We start from the raw sequence: 25,040 nt of genomic DNA, 5'->3' as shown, positions 1-25,040 counted from the left end.
GTACACACACTTGACAGAAGGACACAAACTACAGAGGAAATTCATTTATGGGCAGACTTAAAAGGGCAACATTGGAGTGTGAATGTCAGCGTTTTCCGAGCAGTTTCAAGCAGATCACGACACACTCCTGTTGCCGCCTACGTACTCCGAACAAGTACCTTTGCATGCCACACTAGTGATGAGTACTTTTGGGTGATATTTTCCGTGTTTAGGAGTGAACTCTTGTGTTTCTTGCTGTTCAATTTTTAAAACTCACTGAATCAAACATTGTGGCCAAGAGCTTCGTCCTTGGATTTTTCATTCTTACTGAATATTGGTCAGCCACAGTCATTTGTGGAAAGTAACTGAGAGAATTTACAAGTACTGTATAATTTTGAGGTACTTGTAATCAAGTATATTTAGGTTGTTGTATTGCTGATTTTACTTACATATGAGTGATGATAATTCTTACTAAATATATTAACAGTTCAGTTTTTCTGTGCTGCTGCTGTTCAGTTAGAATAAACCGAGTATTGACATTATAGAGAATCTACACAAACAAAATGTATATAGATAAAAATGTTGCAAATGTTATCTTTTTTAAATTAAACTGTTAAATGTTTCTACCATAAAAATGAGATGAAAAAACGTCCCATAGTCTTTTCTCTGGCCAGCTATCATTCACTTTTCCTCTGTCATTTAAAAATGTCTTTGCTTTTGCAAAACCTCACGTCAACTTTGTAATGTTCCCACCATCCATTTAGATATTTCACCTTTTAGACTGCTCAAGTGATGCTCCTGTATTAGCGAGTCAAGGGCAGGTATTTAGGGAGCCGAAAAGCCATGGGTAGGCCTCTTTGGAATATCATTTTTCTGAAATGGCAGTGCTTCACCTGGCATTAATGAGGATAATGAGTTCTGAGATGTCATTTCCTATTGACCTTTAACTCAAACTTCCTCGACATCTTACCCCCTGTCAAAGGTCCTGTAGTTAAACCCTGACACGCCGCGTCTAACAGCATTCCCCCAAGTGTCATTTCCAACCTCTTGATGACGACATATTCCCTGCGAAACAAAGATATGGCCCTCCAAACTATTGAACCCTAATTATGTATTTACAAGTTCTCTCATCAGCAATCCCAGGTCCACAGCGCGGCTCCATTTCTGGGGGTAAAAGGAGATTGCAGTGAGGGAGTTGTTGGAGGGGTCACATTCCTGATCTTATTAATCTTTCCCTCCTCAGGGCAGACTGTGCACCATCCATTTTCTTTTTCTTTCCTCTGGTTTAAGGCTCCGGTCTGGAAAGTAACTCCTTGCTTTGGATGCAGTGGGGATGAATAAGCAGTGCGTTACCTTTTCTTAGAGAACGGGGAAGCTTATTTTGTCTTTCAAATGCTGAATAACTGCCATTTGCACAAAGCGCCTTTTAATCACATTACATGGCCAGAGCCTGAATAGAGGACTTCCTCGGCCATTCTTTAGTCACAAGCATCTAGATCCTGTTTTATATGCAAGACTTAACCCATTGTCACTGTTTTCTCAGCAATGCAGTTTACCACTAAGGTGTTTTTGATTCGCCTTAGTATACTGCCGCTTCATTGGCGCGCAGTTGTTGAAATCACTGGAGTGGAGATGACGGCAAAATTGAAAAGAGAAGAAAAAAAAAGAGAGAAGTTTAGTGTGCTGCTTTATGATGCGTTCATATTAGACTGAGAGTGAGACTACGTACCTCATGACAAGTAAAGACAGTAAAGTGTTTCGATGCAGAAACTGGCTCAAAAAGTCTGAAAACAAAGAGTGTTATAACACCGAGATATCAAGAGAAACAGTGTGTTCTTTGTGTTAGCCTGTCTTGCTTTGGCGAGACAAAGCAGATGGAGAGTGTTAACAATGAATATTTTACCGAGCCTAAGACGCTGAATTCATGTATGTTCCTTTCCTATGCACATAATTATACAGTGATCCCCATCTAACAGTAAAATGTGGTGATTTTGACCATGGGAGCATTTACAATTCTGATTAATCACTGCTGCTTTCATTAATATCTACCCTCTTAAAGGTTGTCAAATACTGGAGTTTTCTCTCGCTGCAGCTAAACTACTCCTCTAAATCTGCAACTTCTGTCTCTTTTGTCTGTCACACACCAATTTTTGTTACTTGTTTTTCTTCTATTTGCATTTCTCTGCCTAACTTCTACTTATATACATTCTCTTTTCTATTTTATGTCTGTATGCCTGTCTACCTACGTACCTATCTGTCTCTCTCCAACTCCCTCTTGGCACACATATATAGCCCTGGATTCCAGAGTATCAGGTAAAAAAAACAAACACACTTTTCACTTTGCTTGAAAATTATACCCTTCATGCAAAATGTTTTTTTTTTCTTCTACTGCAGCACTTTTATTTTGTTTAAGAAAAAGTGAACTCTGTTTAAAAAAGAAATGGGTGAGCTTCGAAGTTTCCAATCATATCCTGTCACTCATGCTTAGTACTAGCTATTCAGGTCAATCACATAGCGGCTGTGATTTACGCGCACAGTCTAGAGAATGAAATTAGAGCAGGAGCTAAAACGTGGCGAAGACAACAGTAATCTTGGGGAAAAAAACCTATCTGCAAAATTTCTTTTCCAAATATTTAAAGTCTAAGTTGGCAGGTACATCAGCTTTACACTTTTTTTTTTTTTTTTTTTTTGCTCCCTGAAAGTTACAATGTGTTTGTCAGTCTTAGCTCTCTGCCACCACAGAGATAAGTAATTTTCTTTTCCAAATGTTTCCCTTTCCTCGGTTGTGTAATAGGAGCAGTCAAGATAGGATATAAAGGTAAATTGAACCACTACCCCCCAAGGGAGATTGTCACGAACAATCCCTCCCTGCTCTCTGTCTTCCCTAGCACGGCGTATATACACCTGTTCTATGTCCGAGTCGATCATAATGTTTCTGCTGTGATCCTGCTCCCCCCGATATGTCCCCTCATCTCTTGTCCGTCTTAACCAGTCTCACACAGACTCCACGGTCCCTTCTTCCCCCCACCCCCCTCCTCCCCTGTCTTAATTCCCTGTGTCTGCCAGATTAAACGCCCAAAACTGGTGTGGTTTAGTCATGTTTTCGGCTCCCTGTCTTCACCCTCCACTAGAAGGAATGCGATCTGGCAGCAAATGCTCTGTTTTCTGTATATGTAGAGACTCTAGATCCTCGCCCTTCGTCCCACACTCCCCCTCCCCTATTTACATATCTACCTCCCTTTCCCTTTGACGTTCCTGTTACTTCACATGAGTGTTTCTAACATCTGCAGCGGGATATTCCTACTTCTAATTCTTTTTAGGCAGTGAACCTTTAACACAGCCAGTGATTTGCAGCCTCTTAATTGAGAAATCTTGCGAAACTTCCACCTGAGAAATAATCTTTTAAATCTTCATTCCAAAAGAAGTGAATCCGGTTCTAAGGTGTCCCTGATTTGAGACCAGACTATGGGAAATAAAGCATCCAAAATATGTCACCTCGACTTCTAAGGAGTCATTCAAACTTTTTTTTTTTTGGTTTAAGAACAAACACAAGTGCATTTGCCCTGAGGATTTGACTCAACAAGCATTCACAGTTCCTGTCATTGGCCTTTTAACAGTAAGTAAACAGCTCAGCGGGTTCCCCCCTCTCTGATCCCATACGTTTCACTCCAGCATGGCTGTACACACCTCCTGAAACTCATGTGAAACGACAGCAACTCCTCACACCCTCCCCCACATCCCGAGTCCTGTCAGAGGTGTATCGTACTGTATGTTCACTCAATACTGTCTCCTATCATTTTTTGTCCCTCCTCTGCCCCCTGTCCACTTTAAATGCCCCCCTCCGCTCTTGTCCACCCCCCCTCCTCCCCCTCTCCTCCTGATTTCCTTGCTCTGAGTCGCACGGCTTTTTTGACACGTACATGATGTGTTGACAGACGGCTGCCCCGGGCTGTGCAACAACAACGGGAGGTGCGTCCTCGATCAGAACGTCTGGCACTGCATCTGCCAGTCAGGATGGAGAGGGCTGGGATGCGATGTAGCGACCGAAACGCTCTGCTCTGATGGCAAGGATAACGAGGGAGGTATGAAGAGGCGAATGCCCCCATGCAAATAGACTTTTAGCGTTCAGCTGATGTGTGTGTGTGTGTGTGTGTGTGTGTGTGTGTGCACCTCTCATTGTGCAAGACAGCCAAATTGGCTTTGATGTGGCTCCTCGGTGACAGTGCAAACAAACAAAACAAATCAATCATACATAAAACATCACTTGAAGGAACATGCAAATGTTGTCGCGGAGCAGATTGTTAAGCAGCATCTTTTAAAACATACAGTAGATCAATTATAAAAAGTAGTCGAGACTTTATATTAACACTGTGAAGATAATAAACCACTTCTTAGCCTGATCAACGAGCCCAGAACTTTTGAGGTTCATATTAGGTGACATACTTTGAAATAGTTCATACTTTCATGTCAGCTCTGGATCTCTGCTGTCGCTTTAATGAACTTAAGTTGACGTTAAAAGTCATCTGTGTGCACCCAGAGCTCAACAAAAGAATGGAGACGTTTCCTAATGCAATCCAGGTCAACAAAGCTTTTCCCTCCCTGTCTCGACTGTCCCTCCTGTTTTCCAGATGGGCTCATCGACTGCATGGATCCAGACTGCTGCACTCAAATCTCCTGCCAGGGTCAGACCTACTGTCGTGGCTCGCCTGACCCCGCTGCCATCGCCGGCCAGGGTTCAGCCACGCAGCCCACGTCCAAGGGCTTTTACGACCGCGTCAGTTTTTTGATCGGCCCCAGCGGCAGTCACGTGATACCCTGGGATAACGCATTCAACAGCAGGTAAGCGGCTTAATGAATTACTGACAGCGCTTTAATTATTTGGATCACGTTAGCTGTTTGGTGTCTCATTACCAGTTGGGAGAGACACCTGTGTTTGTGCAGTGCGCTCCAAAACGTCAAAGAATCCCACGTCTCTTTGTCTTTGCAGCCACAGTGACAAGTGTGTTTACAGTGGTGTCGCTGCCACAAGCGTTTATGTCTTTTACCAGTCAAGACTAAGTAGCTGAAGAGTGAGCTGGTTCTTCGCTCAACACGTCCCTCATGATTTGAACACACAAGGATTAGGTTTCTTGTACCAAGATAACAAGACTTTGTGGTTTTCCAAATTGGAAAGCACAGCAAACATTTTTACTGAAGAGTCCATTTTCAGAGCACATTAATGTATATCTTTTATCAGAACCTTCTTTTTTTTTTTTTTTTTTTTTTGATCATCAGCAGGCAGCCCATCACACACTATATTTGAATATCTAAGACTCGTGCACTCAAATAGTCTTCTCTTTGAAAACGGGTTCTAGAAAAGAAAAAAGAAAAAAAAACCCTTTCAGGGAAATATCAAACAGAAAACCACATTAAATCGGTCCCATCACAGACAGCATGCAAAGAGCCAACAAGTTAATGGTATTCTGCACTTTTCACATCAAATAAGGGTAAATGTATTTTTGTTTTGTACGTATTACTGGGAGCAACATTTATAGCAAAGACACCCACTGTTGATATTATGTAATTCTCATTTTGATACATTTTCCACTTAGCAGTTTTAAGTGTCTTCTTTAGTTTCACAGTTCCAAAAAAGCGCTGCAGTATTTTTGTTTTGTTGGAACAGTAGAGGTAGAGGACTGTGAAGTGTTTTAGTAATGTTACTTTTTAGCTCCATGGATCAATAGATGGCAATGTGGATATTTTGTCCGGACCATGGACAGCATATCAAGTTGGCTGACCTATCTCCCCTTCCTTCCACTGTACAGAAATAAAGCCAAAATATGCTGGATATGGCTGCTGCTATCTTGCACTGGTGATATCACATGAAGCAAGAATAATGATCGGGGTTGGTGCGGTCAAGATCCACAGTATGCACCCGACCGACTTGATCGTGACTAGGCCTCAGCTGTCAATCGTGCTGTCATCGTACATTGTAGCGGCGGGGGTTTATGACCTATACCACAGCCAGCCACCAGGGAACAATTGTGATGTTTTGGGTCCATTTTCACGGAGCTGCCATTTGATCCATGTTCATGCACAGTTAATGATCCAGACTATCCAGATATCTAAATCTGGATCGTCCTCAGTGGATGAATCCTCCTGACTTTACCTCTAGCGTCACCAGCAGGTTGACAGTTTTCAGTATTATTCTATTGATGATTTATGGATGCCGTGGGATGTGGTACATTCCATGACATTCATGATGAAATTTAATAATTTCTGTGATCACTTAACTTTCCATCTTGCTCCATCATCAGTACATCCCCATCGGCATCAAGTTGTTGTTAGCATGCTACAAACTAAATATATGATTGCGAACGTCGTCATTCTGTCATCAAAGTACTGATATGTCTCAGGACGTCCTCACATAGCTGCTGGCCTGGCTGTAGGCTTTTAGTTTGTTCTCCTTTGCATATGCAGCTACCTACAGAGTGGAGACGGAGTCTTTAAATCTTTTATAGACATTTTGACATTGATGAATGAAATGTGTGCTCTGGTGTTGGGTATTTTTATTCATCCTGAATCCTTTGTAATGTAACTACACGTTTTCTTCAACTTCTTACAAGAGTTCCGCGTTAGTTCCACATAGATGGAAAAAAAAGTTTGATATAAAGAACCACAATACTTCGCCCAGTGAAAGAGCTACTGGGCTACAGTTATGTGCAAACTGACAGAGTGAGTTCTATTTTTCACCAAACCTCGGTCCACTTCCATATCTGTTCAGAATCATGACTAGAGTTTGTTTTGTGACTGATGGAGAGGAAAATGATTTCCAACTGTGTGCAGAAGGCTTTGGGAATATTTCCTCCAATAGTTTTAAAGTAATCCTTATGTAAATAGCATGCTTTACTGAAAATATAGAATGAGGCAGTTCCTCTACCCACACCCCTCCCTTCTTCTCAGCCGAGTTCTCGGTAATCCTCGTCCTCATTGTCTTCAGCTTACTGTCGATTTCGTGTCTGGCAGTGGCATTAGCTCTCTTGCTCAAAATACTCATTTGCCTTTTTATCTCCCTGTAGAAGTTAGTTTAATAGTCGTCGTCATGGTGCATTTTAGGGGCTCTGCAAACATGCATACCACTAAATTTGAAAATTAATTACCTTTTTTTTTACTGTATCTTGTGAACACTGCATAGATGATTTTTCTTTTTTTTTTAACATTTGCATAATGAAGTCAAATTTAGTAGTGGCAGTGTTTGTTTGGAGACTCATATTTTTCAAACAATCATTTGAGGTTATAGGGTGAATAATTTATTGACAACCGTTGCAGTGTATACATTATAAAAGAAAGTCTCTGAAGTGCTGGAACAATGCCAGAACAACATCAAGACTTCCAACAGCAGCGCTGACTGTTGCGACGACCCGACGAGTATCTGATGTCTAGCGGTACAGAGAGGGGGGAAACAGTTAGAGGTCACTTCTTTCCGTTGGTTTTTTTTAAGAAGCCATTGTGTAAACCAAGAAAGAAGGAGCATATTTCAGTGTGTGGTCAGGTTTCAGAACCCGGCAGTAAACTTGTCCCCTGTATAGCACAGAGAATAAAACATGTGTTGTGGTTTAGTGTGTTTTTTTTTTCTCTTTCCCCCCCACTAGTCCACCAGCCATATCACATGTCCCCACACAAGTCTCCCATTGGGTTTTCAGATGGTGTTTTTCTACAGCCAGTGTGAGACAATGACAGATAAGAATGCATGAAATATATGATTCATTTCTGGGGTTTCAGCAGGTGGTGTGACTCTGCGTTTGTTCGGGGTTTCGGCTCTCGCAGCATCCGTCTGCCTCTCAAAAGATTAATAGAGACACAGGGAAGAAAGAGTGAACCTTCGCCGGGGCTCTTAAGTGGCCTTGTTCTCTGAGCCGGTAAATAAAGGATGGGAGATGGTTGTGCCAGGCGTGGAGCGGGAGGGAAATAAGAGAGGCTAAAGCTGTTGATCATCTTTGTCTCATATACGTAATGACCCGGAGATAAAGTGGCAAAATGAGACATTTTTTGCCCAGTAGTGACAAATACAGAGGAAGCACTTAAAATTCTGCTCTATGGTTCCGAAGTAGGGGATGATTAAATGTTGATGGAGAAATATTGCATTGTCTCCCCTTCTTACCTTCAAACAAAGGACTGACTTAACAAATTACTTCACACTTAAGAATATACCAACGAGAAGCAGTGTTGGGCAAGTTTCACTTGAAGGCCCTGCAGTCATGTTGAATAATCGCAGAGTATATCTGAGGCTTTAATCATGTATGAACCTTCCATGTCTGTGATTTATGAAGCAAAAGTGCCAAAGAAAATACAGATTTCTTTTTTAAGGTGAACGCAGGGGAGGGGAATGCAGGAGGTGGAGAGCCTTTTGACCAGAAGCAAATCCATTTACCAGCAGGGAAAATCTGGTTGGGCAAAGTGAATGAGTAATGTTATCCCATGCTGGACTGCCAACCATAGGTGCCCTTAAGTGAAGCATTTAACCCCCCACCTGCTCCGGTGGCACTTCTCTTTGGCCAGCAGTAGGAGGTGGGTTATATAAGGCAGCCACCAGGTGTGTATTTACGTCAAAAGGCTGGTGGTGGACAGGCTCTTTGTTCACAAAACCTCTCTACTTTTACTTTTATTTTCCCTTTGGAGACAAACAAAAACATGGAACATTTTTTTTCTTTTTCTTTTTTGCATTCAAATTTTGATTTCTTTTCAAATCTGCGCTGTTTACGAAATCACCTTTCTAAATTGCTGTGGCGATTCTTTTGTATTGTGGCATTTGGCTTTTCTTTTCAAACCGCGTTGCAATTTTTCGTTCGTCTTTGTGACAGCTCGCCTCCGGTGTTACATTTTATTGTTCTCAATTCCTATAAAAGTGCCTCTTTGACATGTCAGCCATGGAGCTTTGCAACTTTTCACATCAAGGGGGATATCTGTAAAAGAGCTCGTTCTAACACAATTCTTGTTGATTTATTATCTTTCATCACAAGTATTACCACAGACATTTATCACACTAGCGAGCGTAAGACTCGGGTATGACACTGACAATAAGCTCTTTTTGGAAGCATAAGTGCTTGCAAGAATAATCATGCTTGGATCGCACTCTCTTGAAAAAACGTTTTAGGGGGGAACTTCTTAATTCAGTGAGGTCAGGGTGTTAACAATACTGTGAATATTTCACTTGTGGATCACATTTGAGAAGCCTACTGCTGGGCGTGTTCTACACTTCATTTACTAAGTTGACTTTACTTAGTAGACTGATAATTTGACTGTGAGTCCTGTCGCTTGATAATGTTCTGTGTATTTTCCACTCATAGCTTTGGACACCCACTGTTTTCTGTGTTGGCCTCACAAATTGAATTGCCCTAAGAGCTACACTTGGCTTTGTATGTCTCAGCTTGTGTCTCTCCGTCTCTAACCTTATATTTATGAAAAGTATTAAGTGTGAGAAAGAAAATCGCATTTTCTTTCTGTGTCCTCGTGGAATATACTGTAAATGCTGCAACACATGTGCAAGATGCTGCAAAGTCTCAGTCCTCAACGTCTGGAAAAAAAAAAAAAAGACATGCCACTGAATTATGGGCTTTTAAAAACAGTAAACGGAGACAAGGAGGTGCTCTGCAAGGTGGTATTTCCATGAATAACAGCCACTGACATGTGCGTGTTCCTAACGGTCAGTAAATCATATCTCCCTGCCGGTGCCGCTGGCAAAGAGATGACAGTTGTTCGAAGCGTTGACGCCGTGGCCGTGTGTTGCCGCCGGCTGGCATTGTTTGTTTGTTTACTCAGCCCTTTTTTTGTGTGTGTGTTTGTTTGCCCACACAGCCTGGCGTCAGTCATCCGAGGTCAGGTCCTCACGGGAGACGGGACGCCGCTGATTGGAGTCAACGTGTCTTTTCTGCACTACCCGGAGTACGGCTACACCATCACGCGGCAAGACGGCATGTAAGGGGAGAGTCTCTGCGCACACACGCATCAGTCGCTGCAGCATGCAGGGACACACAGAAATCCGTGTGCATTTATCAACACTGATTTACAACCTTTGAACCCATTTATTTGTGGCACGGGCTGCCGTCCCGAGACCAGCACGGGGGAAAAATTGCAGAGAAAGCTGTCCAACAGTGGAAGAGTCGTCCTGGCAGTTATCCAAAAAGCGCTCAAAACAAATTGAAACAGCAGCACATTGTGCCCTAGAACAATTCTTCATGCAAATGTCACAGTGGTGGAGGCCATTTTGAACCAGGCTGTTTAAAATGCATTGAATCAGCAAGGGTAGAATCAATCTGCCTGCAGTGTAGTAAAACATGGGATTACTGTCTGACCTTCTCCTGCTGTTACCGCAGACGGGTTCCTAATAATGGGAGTGCAAAATACATACAAGACAAACGTATGTCATGTATTTTTACAGGAAGGGGTCGCCTCAGGTAGGAGCTTCATTTTGCAGATGGTCATCAGAGATGGTGAACCAGGCCTTCATCAAACTCAGCAGATAGGGGTTATGTTTATGTGTTGCCAGTGTGGAATAAAAGGCTTATGAGTGGCAGAGAATTGTATTGCCGTTGTTATGAGGCACAATCCCCGGGTCCCCAGATAGCTGAGGATTAGCTGATTTCTTCAGATATTCCGCCCTGTAACTCTTCTGACAAGGAGCGTGATAAATGGTTGGGGATAATCACACTTGGTTAGCCAACAGATCCGCTCAGTGTGTTAAGAAGAGGGTGGGGTGTGGGGGGGGGGGGGGGGGGGGGGGGGGTGCAGCAGCATCAAAGCTTGGCCTCTTGCAGCTGTGAGCTCCCCACTGCCCAAAGTGGAGAGAGTTTGAGAAGGAAGCTGTTTTAGGTCAGCTGCACAGCTTGGCTGTTGGCGTGCATGTGTGTGTGTGTCATTCGGGGCGTGGGTGCGTGCATGAGAGACGGGCATAAGCATTTGAATCTGCAGTATGTGGGTGCACGCGATGTCACCGCACAGACCCCCTGGGTAGTGGCGCTCGCTGAATATATAGAGCAGCACTTCAAAGACTCGCCCTTCATTTCCAAACCAGTAACTTTTCTCTGAGTAATGTCGTACTAATTAAAACCAGTTCACCAGAGAAAACTCCCAAGACTCCAAACCAAACCTCAACCATAAAGTGTCTTCTTACACCATGCCTGGTTAAACAGGAGTCATAAATTAGATTCAGTGAATGATAATAATATATGGAAGTGGTAGAGAGGGAATACACTTGATAAGGAAAAGTTCTCTCTTCCATTGAAAAGGCTTCATCAGGCTTAGTCCTGAAATAAATATTTACTTTGATACTGTGTCTCTTTGTGCTTAAAGGGAAATTCTACTTTATTAAACCTCGAGGCAGACACAGTCTCTATTTTTAGTTGTTTACCAATTGAAAGCGTTTTGGTCGAAGCCACATAATATTAGAGAACGTTGGATATGTGCGCAGAGGAAGGATACAAAGTCCTCCTACCATACTTTTACCTTGTATAGTTCTGCGTGTCCACAGTTTTTCTGTGTGTGTGCGCCGAGAGGCATTATTACCTTTATGCAGGACATAAATGTAATATGATCCGACACTGAAACAGATTTGTGAATGTGCCTGAACAGAAGCTCGCTCTTTTATTTTGTATGACTGATTTATTTTTTTGTTTTTCACAACAGATTTAAATGGACTATTATTCATGATGCTCAGTGCAAATAGTTCCTGATGTACAAGAATAGATCACTTGTGGATGTCTGGCACAAACCTAAAGAACATTTACATCAGAGAACATATTGTCAATAGAAGCAGGCAGGTTTACTGTTTTCCTTGAAGACTTCAGTTAATTTTATTTTGATTGTTCTTTATGTGATTTCTTGGAAATCTCCTTCATTTCTGAGTTCTTCTGGACATTGATTATGAACAGATCTGCATTTATATTACTTGACTGAGCACAAGGACAGCATAACAAAAAGGGAACTTTGAAAACCAGAGTTGTAGTAAGTGTCCACAGATCTATTGAAAACAATACAGTTTCTCCAATCAGTGATGGTTTTTGGTCTCATGATATTGTGTTAAGGTTCGACCTCTTGGCCAACGGCGGTGCTTCTTTGACGCTATGTTATGAGCGCGCCCCGTTCCCCATGCTGCACCGCACGGTGTGGTTACCCTGGAACGTTTTCCATGTGATGGACACTGTGGTGATGAAACGGGAAGAGAACGACATCCCCAGCTGCTACCTTACTGGCCTGGCCAGGCCCAACCCCCTCATCCTGGCTACGCCCCTCTCCACCCTCTACAAGACCTCCCCAGAGGACAGTCCCATCATCCCCGAGACCCAGGTGAGACTGCAGTCACAGAGGTGACCCAGTGAGAGCACATTACAGGGCCAAAATTTGTGCTTATATCTGATGGTTTTGAATGACTTTAATAATTTGAACCATGTTTGATCTCAATATCACAAGCAGTAGTTTTATGTTTGTTAAAATACACAAACACAGAGTAACGATAATGCCCTTATCTTCTTTTTACCACGGCTCCTCTCGCTTATTTTAAACAGTCAGATTTGCCTTTCAGTTTGCCTTTGAGCTTTGATTGAATTGAGGCGTCTCCCCAAATACTAAGCCATAAATTGCCTCGCAGTAATGCTGATAAATTCGGAGGGCACATCGCATGGAGGTTACATGCCTCAGGATTTGGTTTGTATCCATTTGGCTCAAATCAGAGTTGAAAATCCCTAAATGCAAACTGTGACTCTGCAGCTATTGCTGTTTAAAACCGATTAAGGAAGAAAAAAAAGGAAAAAAAAAAGATGTGTTTCTCTCATTTGTTTGAATGTGCTTCAACATGAGCAAAGTGTCAGTCTGAGGTGAAATCTAGTCCAGGACTGGGACTGCACAATAAAAAGAGAGTAAGACATAAACTTGTTACATCTGTGCTGGGTCAAAAAATGAAGAATTCATTAATTGTCTGTCGAGTTTTGGAGTCAAAGAAAGGCTTATGTACCTTTGTAATTTTTTAACATTTTAGTTGCTCAACACAAATTCATATTTGACTTAACAGCATAGAATATAACATGATTGGCTTGTATTTCTGCATAAAATGGGCAACAAGCTAAATGTATCTGTGACTAGACTAGCACATTCCTGTTGCTCCTGTTAAGTCTATACCCCACGCTGTGAACTTGGCACCAGTCTGACTGCTAATTAAAATCATAGGTTCTTCACGAGCAAGTAGCCATACCAGGCAGTGACCTCAACCTGGTCTACCTGAGCTCCAGGGCAGCTGGCTACAAGCCCATCCTCAAGGTGCTCCTGACCCAAGATCGTCTCCCGTTTGGCCTGATGAAGGTCCACCTGATGGTGGCCGTCATGGGCCGCCAGTTCCAGAAGTCTTTCCCTGCTTTTCCCGACCTCTCATACACCTTCATCTGGGATAAAACAGACGCCTACAATCAGAAGGTCTTTGGCCTTGCAGAGGCTGTGGGTGAGTACCCACTGTGAAGCTGCCGACTGAAGACGTTGTGTAAGCACTGGATCACTGTCAGATACTCCGGCTACCTTCAGGCAATGAACCTTGGTTGAACTTTTGAAGATTGATTTTATTTTTTTGAAAATTGAGGATTATTTAGCCAGGGACTGCTTTTGTTGTGCAATAAAGATTTAGCAGGTGGTGTGAAATCCTGAAATCCCCCGGTGCTGCATTTTTGAAGGCCACTGCTCTTTTGCTGACTTCTTTGTTTTGCATGTATGATATTTCAGCAGCAGTGCAGTGACTAAAATATTGCCTATGAGGCAGTGGCCTGAGAAAGAAATCCAGCAATAAAAAATAATGACAAATAATAGGATTTTTTGATTGGATCATACATAAAGGAATATGCTAATTATGATAATTTAAGTGTCATCTTCATCATTATACGGCATTAGGGTGCACGTAGTGTATGTTTATATTGTCATGTTTTTACAGAACTGCATTGAGTAACACTCTCAGAAAAACTTTTCAAAGTCTGGGGGAGGCTGAGGGATTTGGAGCACTCAGGTTTATACATTACAGAGAAAATAACCGCACAGCCCTGACGATGAATGGCTCACTCACTCACTCACTTACTCACTCACAGCTTTTGGCTTCACAAATATCACAGCGTTTATGATATTTACTATAATGTGCTCCATCTGAGCCTTTATTCATGCCACTTTGCACGCTATTTCGTGTCGTCGTTTATTTGCATTTACACAAGCTAAAACACACAAATGAGAGGAGAGAGCATAAAATATAAACTTTGCAGGTGAGACACAGAAACCCCACGGGTCTTCTAAAATCACCCCAGCTGGAGAAAATCACATAGTGAAAGAGAAAACAGAACCAGCAGATACAGAAAACCAGCCACGACGTGTGCCGAATTTCTTATAGTCTACAAGCCTCATTGCTGCTGTAAGTGTCAGGTAAGGAGGTTGCAACCTTGCTCACCATAGGCATCTGCCATCATTACTTTCAGTGTCAGTGGGATATGAATACGAGTCCTGCCTTGATGTGGTGCTCTGGGAGAAGAGGACAGCGGTGTTGCAAGGCTATGAACTGGATGCCTCCAACATGGGAGGGTGGATGTTAGACAAACACCACATATTGGACATTCAGAACGGTAAGAGATGCTTATATAACCAATATAAGTGTGTGTGTGTGTGTGTGTGTGTGTGTGTGTGTGTGTGTGTGTGTGTGTGTGTGTGTGTGTGTGTGTGTGTGTGTGTGTGTGTGTGTGCGTGCATAGGGGGCCGAGATAGGTGGCCTCTTAGGGTTACAGGCAGGTGGTCTTTACTCTGAATCACCGCAATAAATACTTGAATCAAAATGAAATATGGTTCGTCATCCCATCTGCAGATAATAGAGGAGAGTTTTGAAGGGCCGATCATTCACAGTAATGACAGAATAAATCAGTGACAAGTCACCAGGGTGCACAGCTCACTACAATTCCACACTACTCAGCTATTTAAGGAAGAAGATGGCCTTTTGCCTTTCATGAAGGCTCGTGCTTTTGATGAACTTGCGTCATGTCTAATCTTTGCATTCAGTGAACTAAATGAATTTCTTGCTCCGTCGTCCATCAGAATCGCCTTCATTGCCAAATACAATCAGTGGACACCAGTTTGTCTTTGTCGTGTCGATGCAGAGACATGAGAGACGTAATGAAAGTTTGAAATATACATAAAGGAGTCACTGTTGGGTTACAGTACCGGGAAGATCACACACAGTAATATGACTGCAATCATCACAAGTGGGCCTCAGGGTGGTGTGCATTGTCAGTTTGCCAGGCTGCTGTTTTGACATTAAATCCACTCCGGCTCACATCGTTGTTACAGTTGTCCAACACAATTTGTGGCCCTTTCATTTTGAAGATAGTCGAGGTTACAGTTGTGGCCTTAAGCAGGGTTCTTACTCCGACACTGTCAGATTGATATTTAGATTTTTGTTATTTTGGCAGCTTTGTTTTGCGGTTTTATGCTGTTTTAGCGGGCGTTTATGTTTGTCCATAGTCATTTTTGGAAATCAATCTAGGAGTTCTTCTGTTACAGCCTATGTGAACAACAAACGTATCTGAGAAACTGGTAATTATACCTGGAATAATGGTGTTCCTGGTTCGAGACAGATTATTGTATCTTTTGAGCCACAGAGTCTGGGGACGTTGTTTGATGCTTCCTACAGCAATAGCATCGCTGCTGAGGAGCCTGGCGTGGTTATGATTGATTTTTCGTCTTTTGATCTAACTTTATTTCCACCATTGAGAGGGAGAAAACAGCACACGCCGTACAAATGTTACAGCTGATTTAAGTTGTAGTGTTTGTTGCTTGTGTTTTCAAGCTGTCGTTTCTCAGTTTGAAGTCTCTAGACAGTCACGTAACAGATTCAGACAGGTTAGTTTGGAGCGTGCAGGTCAGTTTGGCATTGGAAAGTGCATCTTGGTGTGTTTGCATGCAGACTGAACTGCCCTGTTAACATCTTTTCTTATTTCAAGCCATCATCAGGTCAATAATTAGTTTTTAGAGGTCACTGTGCTGAAGAAAAGATAAAAAAAAAATTTCATCTTTCCGAGGAAGATAAATGTTTCAACATAATGTTTCATTTAAATGTGGAAAGAGCAGAAATTGATCAACTTCCCTTCTTGTAGTCGAACTCATTTTAAAATGAAATGTTCCTTGTTCCATTAGGAGCCGGCAATACGACCTAATATTAACATCCCTACAAAACACCTAGCATGACCTAGTACGCCCTTGCACTAGCTTCCAGCTTGTTAAGAGTTGCATATAACGCCTACACTCGCTGACACGCAGGTCGCACTGTTCACCGAACAGGTGGGAGTACTTTTTTTTTATTTGCTCCCTGTTGCCGTGCAGAAATAACTCAAAGTCAGTACCTCAAAAATTTAGCTCTGAGCACTTTATTTGTTTGTTTTTCAGGTTGGCCATCAGCAGATATACTTATATAGATATATATAGATATAGATATAGATATACTATATATATATATATATATATATATAGCAGTACTCATATGGCACCACCAGTAGGACCAGTAAGGTTGAGGAGGTTAATGACCCTCACTGGTTTAACAGCAGACTATTAAAGTGTTTGTGCAGCTAATTGTGCATGAAAATAGACTACGGCTTTTATATGTTTTAATTGTGCGCACGTACCAAGGAGACGCTGGTCTCTGTGGTATCTCCACAGCGCAGATGTGTAGTTACATTTATGAGGAGGTTTACATGAGCTCTGGTGGAGCTACAAGAGCCACCTCACGTGTCCTCTGCAACTTGCCTGAAACAAGTATAAATCTGACTTTAGCCACTGTCTCGTTGGACCGCTCCATTGAGCTTTAAGCAAAGCTCTGAGGTTATTTCTGTCACCAGATATTTTGGCAACCGGTGTGAAGTTGTGTTTTCTGAGGAGGAAAGCTTGTATAACTAGTACTCTGTCTGTAATCTGCCTACTTCTTCAGTAGAGTCTTTTAATAGCACCTTACATGCACACCCACAATAGGCAAGGGCAACACTATTCATCCTACAACGCTCAGTAGATGTGCACAGTAATATCATCCATGCATTCTGCACGTGAAACGATTTTCTTAAACCTCAGACATTGCACAAACCGTCTTTTGTGCGGATACGGTTGCGGAAAACATGTCACAGAAACCGAGTATTCCTTTACTTTGTTCAAACCCTGATGCTGCTTTGTCCTGCCTCTTTGTTGAACATTAAAAGAACACACACAAGAGCCCATTGCCGTACCCAATCTGTCAAGCCATCCAGAACGTGAAGTTTGTGAAGTGTGTAAAAGAACACTGAAAATATGCCTGTAGCTTGACTGCTTCTGGTGCGGTTTGCTTTTCATCCCACCTGTCTCAAAGTATAGCACACCCATCTCCAAAGCCTTCACTGGCGGCATCACAGTTGGAGTTGTAGTAGTTGTGAGATGCGTCTGTGATCAGCCGATATGTGCAGCATGTGTGATATGCTAATAACACGCTGCATCCTTTATTAGGCTGAGCTGCACTATGCGTTTGGATTCATCACAAAATTGGATGTTACTGTGCATGAAAAATCACCATGTGCACGGTTGTACTTGTACATGGAAGCACTGATGACAGAAATAAAACAACAAGCAGATGGTGTCGAGTTTTTCTTAAGCAGTAAATGCTGCAGCCTCCCCAAGGCTTTTTCACACTTTTTCACTCCTATTATAGCACCGCCCCAAAAATAAATAGCAAAGTCTGACAAATGTGAAAGATTCAAAAATAATTTAGCAAACTTGTGTTGTTCTGTCTCATCTACCTCTGTCTGACAGAGGCTTAATCAATTTGCCAAAAGGGTTTCATGTCACAATCCTATTAGCTCAATCCAAAGACAGTGAGCTCTTTCAGGCTGTGAAATGTTTTTGTTAGTGACTTGTTCGCCAGTTTATACTGCGTTCACATCAAAGTATCATAACCACATCTGTAATCCTATCTACCTTTGTCCTCACACACACACACACACACACACATATATATATATATATATATATATATATATATATTTATTTATTTATTTATTTATTTATTTATTTATTTATTTATTTATTTATTTATCACACAGGTTGTGGGTAGGCACCTGCTTGCATTTTCTCAATCCAAACTGAATTATTCAGTCTTGCATTCAGCCACTTTTTGACATTTGAGATTTATGGCCCACGTGGGTTTTTGGGCAAGAAATGCAGTTCGATATCCTCAGTCGGCATGACGATGAATCCAAATATCACTGTTTGCCTTCATTGCTGCTCCAGTATTGATTCTTTAATGCTGTAAACCTTGACTAATGTCTTCACCCAACATGTTAGCGAGCAGTGGTCCTCTGCAGCTGCACAGTGGTTTAGCTCCAGATATTTGCTATCGCACCGTGTTATGGCTCCTGCTTCATTTTCGCACCACTTTCGAACATCTGAGGACTTTTTCTCTCATCGTTTGTGGCAAAAGACTCGAGCAAAATCGGTATCTCTCTTTCTGCCTCCACTCCAGAGCCTGTCAAGCTAGATAAGGCAAATTGCTGGTGTCTGTGCTTTAGTCGCGTCCTCCTTGCCCCTCCTTTCTTCATTACAAGTGGATATGCCGTCCTCTCAATCCGAGGCTTGTCTCTATCTGTGGTAACATTACTGATTCTTATTGGACACAGCCAGAGTTCAGCGACTCAGTACTTACTGTACAGCTCACGCACATGGTGCATTTTGAAGTGCTGAGAGGTTTCCAGCCCACTTTTAGCCTCTATCATGGTGGATCAGTGGTAACCTGGGTGGTATCTTACAGAATGACACAGCGCAGAGGAGAACAAAGAAGGACAGGGTGCAATTAAGACACACTCCCGCGCCTCCCCTACCAATCTCTGTACTCTCACTGTGTCACCAAGGTGACATTGCTCAGGGCGCTCCACTTTTTTATCAGGTATAGAGACTCGGCCTTGCATTTGTACCATTAATCATCTTGGAAGCTGTGATGTTGGCATTAAAGCAAACCTCCCACTACATGACTCAAATTGGCCTTAATCCGAAAAAAGATTAGCTTCTGTAATGCTTCTTCAATTGAAAAACTGATCACAATGAGTGAATGTGTATATTCAGAAGAGGAAGAGTGGCCTTGTTTTAGACAGTGTAAAGAAGAAGCCTCAGTTCAGAAGGAGGGCAGAGCGGCGTCCTCTCCTTGCGCAAATACAGCTCTAATGACTCTTTTCTTTTCTTTTTCCATTTTATCTGCTTTGACAGAAAATGGCCTTCATTTTTGATCCACGTCTCTGCTCTCGCATTCACTGTAATATTTTTTGATTGCCTTCAATATCTTTTTGTCATTATTTGGCAAATTCCACGTTACCGCCGGAGTCTAACTGTTCTCTGAGTGTTTAATAATATGCTAAAAGCTGTGTGACGTGCAGTTACATTACGTTGCGGGCTTGCTTGATGGAGCAGCATTAGAGTGATCTTGAAGCATGAGAGATAACAGATTCTCAGACTTTCTAAAAAAGCCTTTTTTCTCACTGTGCCAAGCGGAACAGTGACTTTTTATCTTCCACCAACTTCTACCAAGAACTCAAACACGCCTCCACACATGCGTTTACTAATCAATGAGAAGACACATCCCAAATTCTTGATCCATTCAGCTGCCATATTGATACTTTGACTTGAAATTTCCTCTGCGAAATCTGTTGAGGGGGCCTCACTTGTTTCAGTCTGTGCAGAAAAACAGAACGTTGCCAAATTGTATAAATTGTATTTCTGCTTCTCTTGTATACACACGACTCCGAGTGTTGTTTACAGTTTTATGGGTTTTGTCCAAACTCTGCTTTAAAACCAGGACAGGGTGAAATAAAAGTATAAAATGTTATATATTGAATGACTCCAAAGTCATTTTTAGTGCACACGCTGTTGGAGTCTCCCTGTTCGGCCCGGGGGCAGTGGATAGTCAGACACCAAATTCCCATCAGTGCAGCTCTCCAGCTGAGACGTCACAAGCTTGATCCTTGCAACAATCATCAGCAGTAATGTGTCATGACCAAGTGTCCTTGAGGGGAAAAAACTGAACGTTAATCTGCTCGCTCACTCCGAGGCTGAATCACATAAGAGCAGTACAAGTTGTGTGTGAGAGAAAAATCAAAGTGCACGGCTTAGACTATAGATATACACTATGGACATGTGTGGTGTGATCGTGTGGGGCAGCTGATGATTAATTATTGTATTTAATCCGTTCCATTGCGTTGTCTAATAGCCTATGGTAAGACTTGTGTGTACAGTAAACTATGATGGAAGTGTAAATAGAGAGGACCGCGGCGGTGTGCCAGAATGACCTCAGCCTTAAATATTTTTCTTTCTTTTTTTTTTTTCTTCAAGCTGAACGTCGGCCAAACTGCTACACTGCTGTACTGCTGCAACTGATCCATGTCCTACACACTGCATTAAGCTTCTGGATATTACAAACATCTTTGTCTTCCCCGAGAATGTTAAGGCGCTATTACACAAACACATTAAAATTCTAGTCAGATTATATAGCTTATTTGTTATTTGTAGCTATGTTTCTGGGTGCAGTGTCAGTGAGAATTTCCATCACACTGTGTGCTTCATTCAGTGAGCAGAAGCATGGATCACAGTTCAATTAAAGTCCCAAGGTCGCGCGTTTGATGGCGTCACGCATAAAGCCATCCCCTGGTCCTATTTGTCTTTGTTAGAGGCTAGTGTATAATGCTCACGGATACAAAAGACGGATTGGTCAGATCGTCCTGTCAAGTGTCTCGCCGGACCGTGCCTTCATTTGAATTTGCCCTTCAATCAATTAAATCAATGAAAGGAACTAATCAGAGAAGGGACAAGCCGCATGGACACACGCTCGATTTCACATACATCCAGGGTTACGATGGCTTACTTGATACCGCTGTGGGAGGACGACATTATGCGGCCATTCAGCAGTGCCATAGATCTGCTAATTAGGACAGAGGCAGTGTGAATTCAAACAAGTTGCTAGATGTGAATAATTAAGGGCTTCCAGCATGCACTTCTTTCCTTTGATGTGTTTTTTCCCCTTTGAAGAGAGTACCACTATATCAGCCCCTCCCCTCCTAAAAAGCCAGTTATATCTGCTTCTTGTTAAATTATTAATCTGTAGTGACTCACCAAATTTTCAGTATGAACGTATGCACTGTTATCGGGGGGGGGGGGGGGGTATACTCCACTGCACGTTTTCCACCTCTCTGTGACTCGGAGGGAAGCGGCTCCCTGTCAAGTTAAAAGAACATTCCTTTACCTAAAATTGACTTCGGCTTTTTTGGAAGGTTTTCAGGGACCCACTGAAGCGGTTTCTGCAATCATACAAAGGACTGGAGGTGTTATATAAGTTGGATTGATGGTTAGTTGGTTCCCTTCTTAAACTGAAGTTGCATGAGCTCTGAGCTCAGGCTGTCAGAGTTTGTGTGCTGCCTCCACTCACTGCTGTATTTAAATCAGATCATCGTCTGATCCTCACTAACAAAAAAACTTTGATTAAATCCATTTGTACTGATGTGTACTGAGGGTAAGCTTAAAATGCTGAAATAATACTTACAAGCTGTCATAGGTGTATTTGTGTTTGCTTTTGGACAGAATGTTGAATTATGATTGAGTAGAAAGCATAATTCAACACCCTTAAATTGTGTATTGAACACACCGCGCATTCATCATTTTTTATTTGCGTTCAGAATAAAGTCTATTTACTAAAGTAGTTACACACCAAAGTTTTACTTCTGTTTTCAACTTTGTGAGATGACTGCTTTGTGGATATTAAAAACTAAATTGGAATAAATGTCTTAATATATTCTCGCACATTGAGCTAAATAAGACAAATATTATATTCATGTTTAATCATCTCATAGCAATTTACACAGTATATGTGAGAATTCATAAGTTAAATGAATTCACCTCAGATTTGTAGATGAATGCTCTTAATTACACAGCCGTGCGTTAATGAGCTTTCTTGACATTAGTTCAATGAGAGGATCTATACCAGTTTAGCATGGAGCTGGAAGCAGAAGTTGTTTAGTCTAGCTTAAAAAGACTGAAAGCTGAGGGAAAGAATAGTTACAGCGTACAACTAAATCCACAACTCGTAATGATTGTGTCTGTCTGTGCGCGGTTTAAACGAGGAAGGCATGATTTTAAACTTTAGGCTCAGCCAGGCTGGCTGTTTCTGCTTGCTTCCAAAATCTATGCTAAGCTAATCACCTCTCATTTAACACAGACATGCAATTTTCCCATCTAGCGCTCTGCAAGAAATCAAGCAGGCATATTTTTTATTATTTCCCAAATGTCAAATTATTGTGTATTTTCTGTTCCCCCTGTATCTTATGTTGGCCGGGTTGGTCTTGTAAAAAAGAAACATCTCTGGAGACTTCTTTTTAAATAATGAGTCCGGTGACAAACACCAATTATGCTTTCACACACAAATAACCACCGCTTTGTTTCGCAGGCATTCTTTACAAAGGCAGCGGGGAGAACCAGTTCATCTCTCTCCAGCCCCCTGTGATCTCCACCGTCATGGGGAATGGCAGGCGCAGAAGCATCTCGTGCCCCAGCTGTAATGGGCAGGCCCAAGGCAACAAGCTATTGGCGCCGGTGGCTCTGGCATGGGGTATCGATGGAAGTCTGTACGTCGGAGATTTCAACTATATCCGACGAATATACCCATCTGGCAACGTCACGAGTATCATGGAGCTCAGGTACGGCCTCGAGGGAATCATGCATGCTAGTTTGGGTACAGACACTTATTGTGCAGCCTCTGTCCCTTCATGAAATGGTAGAAATTCCAGTGTTTTGAATTTGTATGAAGGAATTTGTATGTCAAGATGAAAGGATAATGGATGATACTTCATTATAGTGTTTTTATATGTATTATTCAGTATTTTTCCCAACACAAGTTCGAAAAGAACAAATAAAAACATGCAGCATGCTGTGTCTGACCCCTAAAAATGTAAAAATATGAAAAATATGGACACTTAAATATTTTGGCTCCCTTTTTGCATTTCTACATTTAGTGGAGAGGGGAACCTACATGGTGGACAGACTTTGAGTCACACACATCTTTCCCCATACCGATAGAGATTTGAAATCTTTTCCCTATCCATCTCCATAATTAGGAAAGACATCCTGTCTTCAGCGTGTAATTGGGATGATTTACACCCTCATGCCAAGTTGGCTTCTCTCAGCAATGACTCTGATTTGGCCAGTTGGCTTATTTCAAAGTGGCAGATGTTGAATAAATGTACATTGGGCCATCATCCTTCAGGAGATGCATACAGTACATGACAAACATATGAGAGCTGCCCTGAAAGGACACCACACTTACTGTATTGTACATTAAGTGATTTGTAGGTTTGTGTAAAGATTACAAGGGTGGATGTTGACCCAAAATATAAGAGGGGAAGCAAAGAGAATACCTTTTCACTGACAATGCATTGGTTTAGTGATCAGCCACTACACACATGTTGGGAAGCATGTGATGGTATGTATGGGAAGCAGGGTGCTGCTGTAAAGAAGAATGCATGCTCAGCAACTCTGTCCTGGATAAATAATGGTTTAAGAAATACTCTGTGTCTCTAAGCAACAATTTGATTCTGTTTACAAGGAGAGAAATGCAAAACGCTACTATGAAGACTTGTGGTAGACCAATTAAATTTAGTCCGACATAAGAGACTCACTAAGGAAAATGTTAGTTTATATTAGATGGCAGCGGAGATGGAGTGCATATTTAAACCAAAGGAGTAGAAAACAAATGCTCTTTTGCTTCCAGAGATTTAAAAACCCAAATTGGTTTCAGTTTTTGGTAGGTGTGGTGCATCCTGTATAAGTGTCCAAATACTCCATATGGAATTTTCTGAAGCTCTTTCAATTGCTGTGGAAAGCGTAAAGTCTGTATTTAGATTATGGCTTCAGTGGCCAGTGTAACAAGTGGCAGAATCAATATTTCAATATGAGTGGTCAAATTGAGAGAAACAGTGGTAATACAGGATGGGCTTTATGAAGATAGGAGTAAATATTTTCCCTCTCTGCGGGCTGTAACTCTCGGCCACAGTCCTGCCTCTCCCCTTTCTGCCAAATGGATCGTCATTGCCTGTGACTTTCTCTAGTGACTGCTGATTCTTCAAGGGGATACTTTGACTTTCTGAGTTTCAGCTGTTCGTTTGTTGTTGTTTTTGTCCTCACTCGATACTGTGAGGGGTGAAAACTAAACTTTGAGTCCTTGTTGGCGCTTACTCCTCATGGCGTCAGTCAGGAATAAAAAAGACTTTTAGCCAAAAATGATATCAAGCCTGAGACAAAAAACTGTCTAATCGCAACCTTGAAAATGAGAAGTAAAAGTATCCTTTTAATATTCTTTCTCTCTCTTTTCCTGCTGCCTCTGTACCCTGTCATAGAAATAAAGACTTTAGACACAGGTAGGTGTGTTGTTTTAGTTCATGTTGTGTTAGTATTCTTTGTGCGGCACCATCTGTATAATCGTCTTCATAAGCATGTGAATAATGATTCCTTTTACAGTCGCCTTTAGCACTGGTGATTACAATGTGTAATTATAACAAACAATTATAGCTTGATTACATCTAAACAAGGGGAAAAGAGCACAGTCTGTCGGAGTTTGAGCAACATGACTACTGACAACATACACTGCAGCCCTTTAAACATTGTCTGAGTGTAAATGTAATATATATATATATAAACAGTGTCATTGTGAAGCTTATAATTACATTTACAGTGATGGTGCTTGGCAGATGCTCTTATCCACAGGGGATAATGTAACTGCTTTGTATTCATGATTAAGACAACAGCATCAGATCAAGCAAGGTTGCACACTGGTGGCAATTAGGTTGTTTCAGTGATTAACTGGACCATAAGCGCCAGAGGTGCTACATGGAGTAAACCGGAGTAACTTTGTTAAACTGGCTGTCAAAGAGAATATGTTTTTTTGTTCGTAAAGCAGCTGTTTCCTCCTTCATTGTTTTACTACAGGATGCATCTTCTTCCTTCATCTAATTCTAGCTGCTCAAATCCTGTAT

The 25,040-nt window shown here is 41.8% G+C and overlaps 1 protein-coding gene across 3 annotated transcripts in view; it reads left to right on the top strand.

Annotated features, from left to right (window-relative positions):
* The window catches only part of si:dkey-237h12.3 (teneurin-3), a 176,310-nt gene that overhangs the window by 132,174 nt on the left and 19,096 nt on the right, over window positions 1-25,040 (top strand). For 2 of the 3 annotated variants that reach the window (XM_027279740.1, XM_019256312.2), the window contains 10 exons: window positions 2,272-2,292; window positions 2,774-2,797; window positions 3,915-4,061; window positions 4,608-4,818; window positions 9,814-9,933; window positions 12,039-12,300; window positions 13,177-13,444; window positions 14,454-14,597; window positions 22,460-22,709; window positions 24,405-24,425. In XM_027279740.1, coding sequence (XP_027135541.1) covers window positions 2,272-2,292; window positions 2,774-2,797; window positions 3,915-4,061; window positions 4,608-4,818; window positions 9,814-9,933; window positions 12,039-12,300; window positions 13,177-13,444; window positions 14,454-14,597; window positions 22,460-22,709; window positions 24,405-24,425 — 1,468 coding nt within the window. The remainder of the gene's footprint in view (window positions 1-2,271; window positions 2,293-2,773; window positions 2,798-3,914; window positions 4,062-4,607; window positions 4,819-9,813; window positions 9,934-12,038; window positions 12,301-13,176; window positions 13,445-14,453; window positions 14,598-22,459; window positions 22,710-24,404; window positions 24,426-25,040) is intronic. The other variant, XM_027279748.1, reaches the window with a different exon arrangement.

This window comes from Larimichthys crocea, chromosome I (genome assembly GCF_000972845.2).
Source record: "Larimichthys crocea isolate SSNF chromosome I, L_crocea_2.0, whole genome shotgun sequence".
Classification (NCBI taxonomy): Eukaryota; Metazoa; Chordata; class Actinopteri; family Sciaenidae; genus Larimichthys; species Larimichthys crocea.
The sequence above is the reverse complement of the archived record's forward strand: the minus strand, read 5'-3'. Positions and strand labels throughout refer to the sequence as shown.